Below are 14,418 nucleotides of genomic sequence, written 5' to 3' on the forward strand. Positions count from 1 at the left end.
GGTTAAGGATCCTGGTCAGACAGGGTCCAAGAGGAATATAAAGGAAGCAGGACAGAACTTAAATATGGAATTCAGAGGGTTAAAGGGGCCATGAAATGTCCTTGATGTGTAGGATTAAGGAGAATCCCAAGCCCTTTTACATAAACATTTATAACGAGGATAAATGTTAGGACCACTCAAGGACAAAGGAGGAAATCTATTCCGGAACCTGGAGGAAATGTGTAAGACATTAAATGAGTAGTTCCATCGGTACTCACCAAGAGAAGAGCATGGAGGAATCTTACATAGGTCTGCTAATATTTGAGTGCACGGTGATATAAAGAACAAGGTGGTGTTGGATTTCTTTCAAGTACATTACAGTGGATAAGTTCCCAAGGCCTCATGGGATCTATCACAGGTTATTGACAGAGGCAGCAGAGGACATTGCTGTGGCCTTTTTATCCTTTTCTTAGCCATAGGTGAGGTCCCAGCAGACTGGAGAATAACCACAGTTTATCCTTTGTTTAAGATGAGCACCAGGGACAAACCAGGAAAGTATAGGCTGGTTAGTCTTACATCAGTGGTAGAGAAATTATTGGTGAAAATTCCTATTGGATAGCATTTGCATACATGTGAAATGGATTTGCATACCCGGGTTTCAGGCGCTGCAAGCGCTGTAAGGCAGCAACTCTACTGCCGGACAACCGTGCCGCCCCAGTTGTACAAACTTTTAAAATTGCTTTTTCTGGACCAGAGATGAAGGGATGACCTGAGAGAAGTACATAAAATTACAAAAGGCACAATTGGAACATAAAACGATCAGTCCCTTTGGCCCACAATGTCTGTGTTGAACGCAATGCCAAACTAAACTAATACCTTCTGCCTGCACTTGATCCATATCCATCCATTACCTGCAAATTCAGGTGTCTATCCTAAAACATTTTGAATGCCACTATTGTATCTGCTTTTACCACCATCACACAACGTTTCAGGTATCCACCATTCTTTGTGGGGAAAAAACATTTGCCCCAAATATCTCTTAAATTTTCGCTCTATGACTTTCAACCTATGCCCTCTAGTTCTTGACATTTGCATCCTTGGAAAATGGTTCTGACTGTCCAGCTTATCTATGATGCTCATAATTTTATAAACTTTTGAAGGATCTTACCTCGGCACTCCAACACTCCATTGTTTGAGCCAATGTCAAATTTATTGCAAATTACAACAGATGGTGGAAATCTGAAGTTACAACAGAAAATGCTAGAAATGCTTATCAGGTTGGGCAGCACAGGAGAAGAAAATTCCTGGTTCTAAAAAAAACAGTAACTTTTCATTGGAATCAGCATATATTTTGTTGCAGATCCAATAGCGAGGTAAAGAGAACAAAATTGGCAACCTGATTTTAAAAAAAAGGCAGAAGAGATTGAATGACAGAATTTATCATGGAGCAGGCTAATGGAAGTTGCCTGAGAAGGTGTAAAAAGAGGTGAATAAAATTTGTAGAAAAGTGTTTGGAATGTGGCTGACGTGTTGTTTCTAGATATATCCTCGGGGAATTTGTTGGACAGAGTAGAACTACATTTGGTTTCCCTTAAGTAAACGAGATGATATTAGGAACACTGAATGTGGAAAGTTATGGTCAGAATGGAAGGAACCCTATCCTCCTCGTGGATAGGAAATGGGAGGGTAAAAGCAGAAATTTGAAAAATGTAACCAAAATGATTGAGAACCCTGACGTTCAAAGCAATGGGAAACAATTTGGCCAGGAAGCATTGTGTGGAAATGGTGCATTAGAACAGTTTAGTCCAGTTCAAGAAAATACTATACATGATTACAATCAAGCCATCCACAATGCACAGATAAAGGATAAAGGGTGCAACATTTAGTGCAAGATAACGTTCGATTAAAGATAGCTCATAGGTAAATGGGAGGTCAGGACCACACTCTAGATGATGAGAGGACCGTTCACTTGCCTGATAACAGCTGGGAAGAAACTGTTCCCAAGTCTGGAAGTATGCATCTTCAAATCTCTACATCTTGCCTCAGGAGAGGGGAGCAGAGGGAGTGACCAGGGTGAGACTGGTCCTCAATTATGCTAGGGGCCTTGCTGAGGTAGTGTGAAGTGTAGATGGAGTCAACGGAAGGGAGGTCGCTTTGTGTGATGGTCTGAGCTATGTGCACAACTCTCTGCAATTTCATGTGGTCTCAATGGAGCTGGTTCCTGGTAAACTACTTAAGGACATTATGGGTCATTCATTCCAGGTGCTCTGAAGCTTCCTAGATTTTTTTAGATGATCAGTACATCACTTAAGCTACATAGCTTAACTGTTAAACAAAATAGGTACATTAGGTAAAAATGCAGAGTACAGTGCTCTATTAAGTAAATACACAGTCAACATTTAGGCTTTGTTTTTGTCTGAATCTCTTCATAAACTTGGAATGTAAAACTGGGCAAAAGTGTATACTCTCAGTTAATTTCAGTGTTGATATTGTAGTTTTTGAGACAATGCAAAATGCTGAAAACTTCATTGTCGGTTTCAGGGGATTTTTGTCAATTAGCAAATATTAAGCTTATTTTACCTGCAGTTGTATTCAAACTTACATCAAATTACATTGACAGATTCTCCTTTTGTTGAAATAATAAACAATTTGATGTATGAATCAAGTTTTGCCTGAAGTTTCATTTGAACCTTCAGGCAAAACCATATAGGCTCTTCAGCTCAATGTTTGAATCCTGTCAGGCAGTCTTCTGGAAATGCAATGGCACTGAAGCAGCCATGAAGTTGCAAATGACTTCATTCAACTATCTCAACTTGACCCTTCCAAACCTATTTGCGATCTTTCAAATGGTTGACTAAACCTCTTCCAAGTCCCTTGCCTTATCCAGTTTGCCCTGGTTTGGTTCCTATGGTTTTTATTCAGCAAAGGTCAGGAATCTTTTGCAGACCATTTTTCTATTCCTAAGTACAGGTGCACAACCTTTTATCCGAAAGCCTTGGGACACTTTTCGTAATTCGGAATTTTTCGGCTTTCGGAATGGGAGATTTTTAGCGTAGATTTTAACGGCTGGCTCAGTGGTAGAGTGCTCGGCTCATATCCGCAAGGTCGCGAGTTTGCGCCTCGATCCCGGCAGTTACTCGATCGCGAGTTTGAGTCTTCAATGTAGTTTTTTCTTGCAGAATAGGAGAGAATAGGGAGGGTTAGGCTGGGAGCATTCTCTGCGAGATGATCTTAGTGCGGGAGACAAGTGTAGGAGAGGTGTACTGATTGTGTGGGCAGAACTTTGGAAGTGATTGCCCACCATTCTCAAAAGCCGCTGTGTCTCCCTGTCCCTCCAACTCCAGAGGAATCCGCTCCCCGATGGGCCGCTACGGCGACAAGTGGCAGTTCGCCCACAGCCCGAGCTGCGCCACCCCAAGAACAAGACGTACCTTGCACACCATCAGCTTCTGCCCCCACGGGGAGCATGTTCCTCTGAAGTTGGAGCGGGGCTGAGCTGGAGTTGCTGATCTGGGATCTCTGTGCTTGCAGTGGGCCTGGGGGTCGGTGTCCCGATGAGGGGGCACAGCTCGGGCTGTGGGCGAACTGCCACTTGTTGCCGTAGCGGCCCATCGGGGAGCGGCTTCTGGTGGTCCTGACGTCTCTCAGCTCCTGTCCAGGGGGGTGGCCGGAGACGTCAGGACCAACAGGAACCCGCTCCCCGATGGGCCGCTACAGCGACAAGTGACAGTTCGCCCACAGCCCGAGCTGCGCCCCCTCATCCGCAACCCGGGTTCCTCTGGAGTTGGAGCGGGGCTGGGCTAGATTTGCTGCTGGCTGTGAGTCTCTGGGATCTCCGTGCTTGCAGTGGGCCTGGGGGTCGGTGTCCCGTTGGTCCTGACGTCTCCGGTGACTGGCACTGACCTGCTGGCATCGCCGACGTGAAGACAGTGCAAAGCCCCCGCGCCGGTGCAATGGGCGGGGAGCTGGAGAGGGGAGGGAAGGGGTCACACACATGGCCTTGAAGCAGAGGGGTGTAGGTGGGGTGAAACTGAAGGGAGCGACAATCTGCTGCTGCCTGCCCGCTGAGTTAAAAAGTTCCCACGCAAGACTCACGATACACTGTGTATCGTGAGTCTACCGTGGCAACATTTTTAACTCAGCGGGCAGGCAGCAGCAGATTGTCAATTATTAACCCTCCCGCGCAATATACCCTCACCTCTTTTATGAATGGGGATTTAGTTCCCCTTTCTTTGAGGACCGACCGGAGGGTCCGCTGTCACCTCTGCGGGCCGCCCTCGGTGAACGTCTTCAAGGACCTTTCTTCAAGGACCGAAAAAATGTCCGCTATTCGGAGCTTTTCGTTATTTGGAATTTCGGATAAAAGGTTGTGCACCTGTAATGCTATTGACTTTTTCAAGGAATCTATTCAATCTGTTTCTAATATAAGTGATATTATTTGACAAAATTGTAGAAACAAGGTGGATGAGGCCATTTGTTCCTTCAATCTCGCCTTTGTCAATGTAGGGTGTTGCCCTTTCATTGCAAGAGGATCTGAGTGTAGGAACAAGGATATCTTGCTGCATTTGCACACGGCTTTGGTGAGAGCCCATCTGGAGTTTTATGTGCAGTTTTGGTCTCCTTATCTAAGTATATTCTTGCAGGATATTCTTGCATGAAGGGAGTGCAACATAGCTATGTTGTAGTAGACTAGTTCCTAAACTACGGGTCTGACCTGGGAGAATTGGGTCAATTATACCTGCATTTACTGCAATTGAGAAGATGGAGAGATCTCATAGAAACCTATAGGAGTTAGTAAATTGAAGAAACATGATGCAGGGAGGATCATGGGGTTATTGATAACCTCAGGTCACAGCCTCAAGATGTGGGGTCTACATTTAGAACCAGAATCAGGGTTATGTTTTCATCCAGAATGTGGCAAACCACTGGCATACCCAAACCACAGAGGCAAAGGAGGCCAAGACATTAAGTGTATTCAAAACGGACTCTGTGACCCTTCCCCATGATGCCTTTTGTGTCTTGAAATCCATCTATCACCTTTGTATTTTCATAAATTTGCCCTCAGCATTCTTCCGTGACAGCCAATTCCAGAGGTTCACCACCGTCAACTCAGTCATAGAGTCATCCAACATTTAAACAGGCCCTTTGGCCCTACTTGCCCACACTGACCAATATGTCCCATCTACAGTGCCCTCCAAAATGTTTGGGACAAAGACCCATCATTTATTTATTTGCCTCTGTACTCCACAATTAGAGATTTGTAATAGAAAAAAAATCCCCCGTGGTTAAAGTGCACATTGTCAGATTTTAATAAAGGCCATTTTTATACATTTTGGTTTCACCATGTAGAAATTACAGCAGTGTTTATACATAGTCCCCCCATTTCAGGGCACCGTAATGTTTGGGACACAGTAATGTAATGTAAATGAAAGTAGACATGTTTAGTATTTTGTTGCATATCCTTTGCATGCAATGACTGCTTGAAATCTGCGATTTATGGATATCACCAGTTGCTGGGTGCCTTCTCTGGTGATGATCTGCCAGGCCTGTATTGCAGCCATCTTTAGCTTATGCTTGTTTGGGGGCTAGTCCCCATTCAGCTTTCTCTTCAGCATATAAAAGGCATGCTAAATCGGGTTCAGATCGGGTGATTGACTTGGCCACTCAAGAATTGACCATTTTTTAGCTTTGAAAATCTCCTTTGTTGCTTTAGCAGTAAATTTGGGATGATTGTCTTGCTGTAGAATGAACTGTCGGCCAATGAGTTTTAAGGCATTTGTTTGAACTTGAGCAGATAGGATGTATCTATGCACTTCAGAATTCATTATGCTACTACCATCAGCAGTTGTTTCATCAATGAAGATAAGTGAGCCAGTACCTTCAGCAGCCATACACGCCTAGGCCACAACACCCCCACCATCGCGTTTCGCAGATGAGGTGGTATGCTTTGGATCTTGGGCAGTTCCTCTCCTCCATACTGTGCTCTTGCCATCATCTGACATAAGTTAATCTTCATCTCATCTGTGCACAACCTTTTTTTCCAGAACTGTGGTTGCTCTTTTAAGTACTTTTTGGTAAACTGTAACCGGACCATCCTATTTTTACAATTAACCAGTGGTTTGCATCTTGCAATGTCTGTATTTCTGTTTACAAAGTCCTCAGCGGACAGTGGTCATTGACAAATCCACACCTGAAGAGTGTTTCTGATCTGTTGGACAGGTGTTTAAGGATTTTTCTTTATATAGAGATAATTTTTCTGTCATCAGCTGTGGAGGTCTTCCTTGGCCTGGCAGTCCCTTTGCTCACCAGTGCTCTCTTTCTTCTTAATGATGTTCCAAACAGTTGATTTTGGTAATGACTTTAGTAATGATTTTGGCAGATGTCTCTAACGGTTTTATTCTTGTTTCTCAGTCTCATAATGGCCTCTTTGACTTTCATTGGCACAACTTTGGTTCTCATGTTATAAACAGCAATAAAAGTTTTCAAAGGTGATGGAAAGACTGGAGGAAAGACTGAGGGCATTAAGGAGGCAATTAAACACACCTGAGCAATTACAAGCGCCTGTGAAGCCAAATGTCCCAAACATTGTGGTGCCCTGAAATGGGGGGGACTATGTATAAACACAGCTGTAATTTCTTCATGGTGAAACGAAAATGTATAAAAATGGCCTTTAATAAAATCTCACAATGTGCACTTTAACCACATGTGATATTTTCTATTACATATCTCAAATTGTGGAGTACGGAGGCAAATAAATAAATGATGGGTCTTTGTCCCAAACATTATGGAGGGCACTGTACATTTGTTGCACCTGTCTACTTTGGCCCATATTTCTCTAAACCTAACCTATCCATGTATCTTTCTTAATGTCTCTTAAATGTTATGATAGTACCTGCCTCAACTACCTCCTCCGGCAACTTGTTCCATACACCTACCGCCCTTTGTATAACAAATAGTTGCCCCTCCGGTTGCTATTAAATCTTTCCCCCCTCACCTTAAACACATGTCCTGAGGTTATCAATTTCTCAACTCTGGATAAAAGACTGCATTTACGCTATCTATTTCTCTCATTATCTTTTACACCTCTAACAGTTCACCCTCATCCTCCTGCGCACCAGGGAATAGTGTCTCAGCCTGCTCAACCTCCCTTACAGCTCAAGCCCTCGAGGTCTGGCACCTTGTGAATTTTTTCTGCACCCTTTCCAGCTTAAAAACATATTTCCTATAATAGTTATAAACTACCCAAGTGAAATATGTGGTGTTGTTCTGGCTGCACTCTGGCAATGGAGGAGGCCCAGGACAGAAAGGTCAGAATGGGAAGGGGAGCTAAAATAATTAGCGACCAGGATATCGAACTGGCCTTCGAGAGTAAGTGTTCAGCGAAAAGGTGCCTTGTCTACACTTGGTCTCACCAATGGAAAGGAGGACACTTCGAGAGGTTAAAGAAGGTGAAGCCGCTGAGGCCTGCTGGCAATGGGGGCTACTGCCAGCTGTTTGTCTGACCTGGATGATATCTTCACTAGTTCTATGATCTGGTTGTCAGTTAGAGAGGGCAGAGACCGAGTTTCTGTGCATTTTTTTAAATGCCCCAGTTGCTGGTACACAAAGCAAGTCCTCCTTGTTCTCGCACAGTTGCCTGTTTCTGGTTTGATGTAGGCCAATTAACATACTATTTTGTCTGTTGATGCATATGAGAATGTGCGGTCATATCAGTAGATAGTCTGTCTGTTTCTCTGTCCTTTTAATTTCATATTGATTACTGCTTGCAATGAGCATTAGGACAGATTAATTCTTGTTCAAGTCAAGTAAAGTCAAGTTTATTTGTCACGTACACATACAAGATGTGCAGTGAAATGAAAGTGGCAATGCTCGCGGACTTTTGTGCAAAAAGACAAACAACCAAACAACCAAACAAACTATAAACACAATCATAAACACACATATTATTTTACATAATAAATAATGGAAGGAAAAACGTTCAGTAGAGTTAGTCCCTGGTGAGATAGGCGTTTACAGACCGAATGGCCTCTGGGAAGAAACTCCTTCTCAACCTCTCCGTTCTCACCGCATGGCAACGGAGGCGTTTGCCTGACCGTAGCAGCTGGAACAGTCCGTTGCAGGGGTGGAAGGGGTCTCTCATGATATTGTTGGCTCTGGAGTTGCACCTCCTGATGTATAGTTCCTGCAGGGGGGCAAGTGAAGTTCCCATAGTGCGTTCGGCCGAATTGATGGCTGTTATATCCACATAATTTTATAATTCCTGAATAATTACTTTCATTGGGAATACAGTGTTGGGCTGGAAACACATCCTTGTAAGGTACCAGTGTTGAGAATCATGGTAGATGTTTTGTCATCTATTCTTGCTGATTTCAGTCAATAGGTCAAGAAGTTAAGGATTCAATTGCAGAGGTGGGTGCTGAGTCCAAGGTCTAGGAGTTGGAGATGGGTTTGGCTGGAATTGAGTAATTACAAAACTGTGTACTTTGAAAAAGGAGATAGTGATTGACTTCATGAAGCGAAGCAGTACGCATACCTCAGTTTATATTGATGGCGCCGAAGTAGAGGTGGTTGAAATGTTCAAATTCCTAGGAATCAATATCACCAACAACAGCTTTTGGACCACCCATAATGAAGCAACGTCCAATAATGCACACCAACACTTCTACTTCCTTAGAAGGCTTAGGAAGTTCTGCAACAACTCTCACCAACCTCTACAAATGCGCCATAAAAAGCATTTTATTGGGATCAATCGCAGCTTGGTTTGGGAACAGCTCCATCCAAGACTGCAAGAAATTGCAGCGAATTGTGGATACAGCCCAACCCATCGCACAAACCAACCACCCTTCCATTGACTTCATTTATACTTCACGATGCCTCAGCAAGGCCAGCAGCATAATCAAGGACGAGTCGCACGTTGGCCACTCCCCCCTCCTCTCTCCCATCGGGCAAAAGGCATACCTCCAGATTCAGGGCCAGTTTCTTCCCAGCTGTTTCCAGGCAACTAAATCATCCTACCACAACTAGAGAGCAGTCCTGAGCTACTATCTACCTCATTGGTGACTCTTGGGCTATCTTTGATGAGACTTTACTGGCTTTATTTTGCACGAAACACTATTCCATTATAAATCAATACACTGTAAATGGCTCGATTATAATCATGTATTGTTTTTCCACTGACTGGTTAGCACAGAACAATAGCTTTTCACTGTACCTCAGTACACATGACAATAAACTGAACTGAATTGAAAAGGTTATGCCAGGTTGTTTGCAAAGATTAACATTGGCCAGGTACAGAGCTGTTTTAAAAAATCAATCTTCATTATTGAACTATCTTTTTCCACCTTCATAACATTGTCTGACTCTGACCTTGCCTCAGATCACTTGCTGTTGAAACCCTCCTCTGTGCTATGTTATTGCACCACCAGACCTGACATGTTCATACCTATCCAAAACCCTGTGCCTGATTGTAACTTGTTTTTTGTCTGATTTACCCATCAGTCTTGTCCTTGCTGAATCACATAGCACCTGCCCTGAGCATGTCTTTGTTTTTAAATCCATATTTTCAAGACCTACCTCTCCCTTTCCCACATCTTCCACTATTTTATCTCTTCAAATCCTATGGACCTTCCAGATCTCTGCACTTTGCAAATTCTGACTTGCACCGTTGTGTTCTTTTGTTTGTTCATTTCAGCATTTTCAACCCTGCCTTCCAGTTGCCATTCCTGAGGCTCCGCAATTCATCTCCTCCCTACCGCGTCATCTCTCTTCTTAAATTCCAGCTCATTAAATCAAACCTATCGTATCTATCCAGATGTGTCTCAGTATTTCAGGTGTCATTTTGTTTGATGGTGCTTCAATTAGGTGTTCGTGTGGTATTTTTCAAACACGTATTTATTCTGAAATGAAAATATTGTTATTTTCTAGGATTTAATCAAACTACTGCCAAATAATTACAATAAAAATCTTCATATTGCCATTTAGTAAGGGAGACTTTTTTATTGGGGTGGGAGGGTTCCTAATTGTGCACTTGTTCTCTCTTTTGCATTCAGTTTTGCCACCCACAGTTAACTATGTTATTCATGCTTATCAATATTTTATAAAGCATGCTATATTTTCTTTCATCAAGCCCCAGATCATGAAACTACCTTTTATTATTCTCATTGAAACTCTCTATAGTTCTTCAGTGACCCTATTGAAAGTAGACTGAAAATTTGTTTCTAAGACAAAGTTCTAGTACTGCAGTCGAAGCTCAATTGTTGAATATTTTGAAAATGTCTTTTGTGAAGTAAATATTACCCATTAATTTGAGTGAAGGTTGATTTTGGAATTGATGATAAACTAGAATAATGTGTTTGGAGGCTATATCTTCCAGCAGTAGAAGGTGCCATGAATTTGAGGTGCAGCCATGTATAATTTTGACAGTCAATCTTGCCAACAAGATAAATAAAGGGGGAGGGGCAGGTACCCATGGTGGAGAGGATCGGAATCCCAGAAGAAGGAGGATTATCTTGAGTGGGACTCTTTAGCTTTGTGGTCTGCACTGTGCACAGTCTGACCCAACGTGCCAGTTGGGATATCACGGGATTCTGATTTCCATATTAAAATGGACCATCCACATTGGCAGATTATGTGGATTCTGACAGTAGGTTATTTTCTGGATGGTGCTGGTCACATTGTGTTCATGAAGCTGCAAACAAATCAGATTTTTGAGATAGTGTGTCAATATTCTGTTCATACCAGGTTATTGGAGTGAAATTGAATTTTTACACAGTTTAGGTGAATTAGTAGGGCAGTAGAGTTGCTGCCTTGTAGCATCAGAGACCTGGGTTCGATCCTGATTACAGGTGCTGTACATTCTCCATGTGTCCACGTGGATTTTCTACGGATGCTCTGTTTCCTCCCACATTCCAAAGGTGCACAAGTTTGTAGGTTAATTGGCTTCTATAAGTTGTCCCTAGTGTGTAGTTTTCTTGTTTACAAGGATGTACACTGGCAGGTCGGCGTGGACTCCGTGGGCGAAACGGTTTGTTTCCATGTTGTATCTCTAAACTAAAGTAAGCTAGTAGTGGGCAACAAATGTATCTCTAAACTAAAATAAACTAGTAGTGGGCAATAAATGTGGCCATGGTAGTGTTGACCATATATCCTAAGAATAAGTTTGCTGTCTATTGATTTGGCTCATTCCCTTGTATTTCATCTGCGAATAAACTTGCATTTTTTAATCTGCGACACCTAATTACAGTATACTTTAATGACCATTTTGTCTACATATATTAACATGTTTAACTGAGCCAATGTTTTTAATTTTACAGGCGAATCGGATGATTCTGACAGCCATGAAGAATCTTTACTCGATGGTGCCTCATTAGCATCTGATCGCAATGATAACCAAGAAGAAGGTATAGCTGATGGTATGTAATTGGTTACATCATCATATAATTTCCCTTCACCATTTTTCTACAGAGACTGAAACATAGATCTTCAATTTATTGTTGTTTGGAAACCAGATAAGCCACAAATTTATAATTGATGTTGCAGCTCTACTTCCCTTGTTCGTATGACAATACACTCAATAGTTTCTCCAGCAATTTTGTGTACCTTTGATGTTGCATTACCTTCCTTTTGGAAGGCAGCTATGTGGAATTGAAGAGCTCCCTCTAGTGGAATTCAAAATGTATAAAGGGAAAAAAACTATGACAGCTGAAGCACAAAACCAAAATCTCAACAAAAAGATCAGTTTAAAATGCATTTGTCAACTTGTAACCAACATCTAACTAAGCCGCATTGAATACATGTATTACTTAAATTATAGGAATTTATGTTACAATTTTCCTCCACGCTGTATGCCCACAATGTTTAGCTTTGAGAATTAGTATCGGAAATGTAATATAATGTAAAACAATTAATAAAACAAAACTCAGAAGGCTGGAAGAACTGGAAGCAGTGTGTCAGTCAGCATCTGAGGATGCAACAGAAGCAAATCGACATTTTGGGTCAATCGTTGCATCAAGATTGAAAGGGATGAGGAAAAATTGCCAGTATATATTAACACGAGGGGCAGAAGATTGGTAACGAGATAGAAGCTGGGATGTGATAGGTGGAACAGATAATGGGCAGATGAAGCTAGATCGAGTGAGCGGTTGAGTAAGAGGAATGAAGGTAGAAGCAAACCAGATTTGCAGGTGAATGTGTGTGGGAGAAGAAAACCGGAAATATATGGTGCCTTAATTTGAAAATTCAATATTCATGAATTAGTTTGGGATGTAAGCTAGTGGTATGGTGGCACTGCGGTAGAATTGCTGCTATACAGCACCAGATACCCAGGTTCGATCCTGACTACAGATGCTGTATGTACGGATTTTGTACGTCCTCCCTGTGACCGTGTGGGTTTTCCTCAGGTGTTCCATTTCCTCCCATACTCCTAAGACTTACAGGTTTGTAGGTTAATTGGCATCAGTAAATATTGTAAATTTTCCCTAGTGTGTAGGATAGGGCAAGTGTACGGGGTGATCACTGGTTGGCGCAGACTTAGTGGGCCGAAGGGCCTGTTTTTGCACTGTATCTCTAAACTAAACTAAACTAAACATACAGAATATGAGATCTTCTTCTAATTTGCTTTTGGCTTCACTATTGTAGCAATGTTACAAAATTTTGAGATTAAAAAAATCAAGTCTGTAATTTATCCCATCAGATAAAGCATAAAAAGAAGTTTAATTTGACACCTAATTCACTTTCATATCTCAAGTATTTAAAAAGTTATGGCCATTTTCATACTCGGAAATTAGCATCTTGTTCCCTATTGATTTTCTATGGACATAACAAAAAAGCTGTGATCGTGAACAGTCAAAAGCCCATAACCTTCTTATAAATTAAGAGAACTGAATGAAATTTTCAGTTATCGTAGATTGAACCATTCTGAAACAAATATAAAATAATCTTACTTGGATGAGCTGAAATTAAAGCATATAATTAGTTAGTTACCCAAGTGTAGCTAATTTCAAACTTCAATTACTAGATCTAAACATCTATCCATTTCTTAATAAACGATTAACATTTTTAAATAGCCTAAGTGTCCAAATAATATTCATAAATAATTCACAATAAAACATGATTTTTAAATCTCATTTACATTAATTTATAGGCCAAATGGAAGGAATTTAGTGTTCAATTGCTGTAAATTAAAGTCCATTTTAAATCAGCTTTCTAGTGGGATCCTGTGAACGCGCTGGTTTAGAACGTTCACATTGCGGTAGATTTGTGCCCTCAAATGCCCAGAAAAATACTGCGGGATATAATGGGCCCAAAATGAGCTACTCGCAATATTAAACTTTGTATAAAGGGATCTTAAGAAGCCCTTTTTAATGTAAAAATAAGCAGCCTACCTTCTATTATTTGCTCTATGCGACCCTGACAGCTGCCGGTGGTCGCGGGTTTAGAGATTGATTTTTAAACTACTATAACTATTATACGAGGACTTTAAAACTAATAATAGCTTTTGCGACGTGGTCTTCCAGCGATTTTTCGTTAATAATTAACTAGGCTGAACATCTTCGATTTGAACAGCCTAGAGAAAATCGCGTTTTAAACCCGCCCCCCTCTAAACGGTACCAAAATCGCGCACACCCGCAGCGACAGATTTTCAGCGACGCTTCAGGTAGGCTTTGCAACATACCTAACTATAGGAATAGAAAAGACGAATGACATATGGATGGAGTTTGTGGGAGTGAGAGGAGAATTAAAATGACATGTAACTGGAAGCTCAAGATGGGCATTGCAGACAGAGTGCCGGTGCTCCATAATACAATTATCTAACATCATCCTCTGCCATTTCCACCAGCTCCAACATGATCTTCCACCTTTCACATCTTACCCTCTCCTCTGCTTTCTGCACGGACAACTCTCTCCAAGATTCCTGGTCTGCTCATCCTTCCTCAAATAGCTTTCCTGTTTCCTGCTATTTTCCCAGCAACTGAAGAAGGTGGAATACTTGTCCATTTACCTCCTCGGCCATCACCATCAAGAGACCTAAACTGCCCTTGCAGGTGTGGCAGAGGCTCACCTGCACCTCTTCCAACCTGGTTAACTGAATTTGGTACTCATGTTATGACCTCCTCTACTGTATATTAGTGAAAGCAAGTGTATATCGTGCAATTGTTTTGCAGAGCAACTTGAGCTTCCTGTGCACATCACTTTAACTTTTGTTACCACGCCCATACCATCTTGTCTGTCCTAAGCCTTTTCCATTACTGCTAGTAATCAAGTAATGGTGCATTAAAATATTAAGCAAAGGAAAAGTCACTTACAGGAAGAATTTGAAAATGATGAAATTATACTCATCTATTTATTGTTCGCTCTTTTCAAAATGGGTTCAAAGAATGTCATGACAACCAGAGAGCAAAGAATTATGGAAAAGTTTTGTAATTTCTGTGTGATGTAGTA

The 14,418-nt window shown here is 41.6% G+C and overlaps 1 protein-coding gene across 2 annotated transcripts in view; it reads left to right on the forward strand.

Annotated features, from left to right (window-relative positions):
- skap2 (src kinase associated phosphoprotein 2) overlaps window positions 1-14,418 on the forward strand; it is a 254,169-nt gene that overhangs the window by 28,726 nt on the left and 211,025 nt on the right. Inside the window, exon 4 of one of the 2 annotated variants that reach the window (XM_033047701.1) lies at window positions 11,292-11,390. In XM_033047701.1, coding sequence (XP_032903592.1) covers window positions 11,292-11,390 — 99 coding nt within the window. The remainder of the gene's footprint in view (window positions 1-11,291; window positions 11,391-14,418) is intronic. The other variant, XM_033047707.1, reaches the window with a different exon arrangement.

The sequence above is a fragment of the Amblyraja radiata genome, chromosome 2, assembly GCF_010909765.2.
Source record: "Amblyraja radiata isolate CabotCenter1 chromosome 2, sAmbRad1.1.pri, whole genome shotgun sequence".
NCBI classification, from domain to species: Eukaryota; Metazoa; Chordata; class Chondrichthyes; order Rajiformes; family Rajidae; genus Amblyraja; species Amblyraja radiata.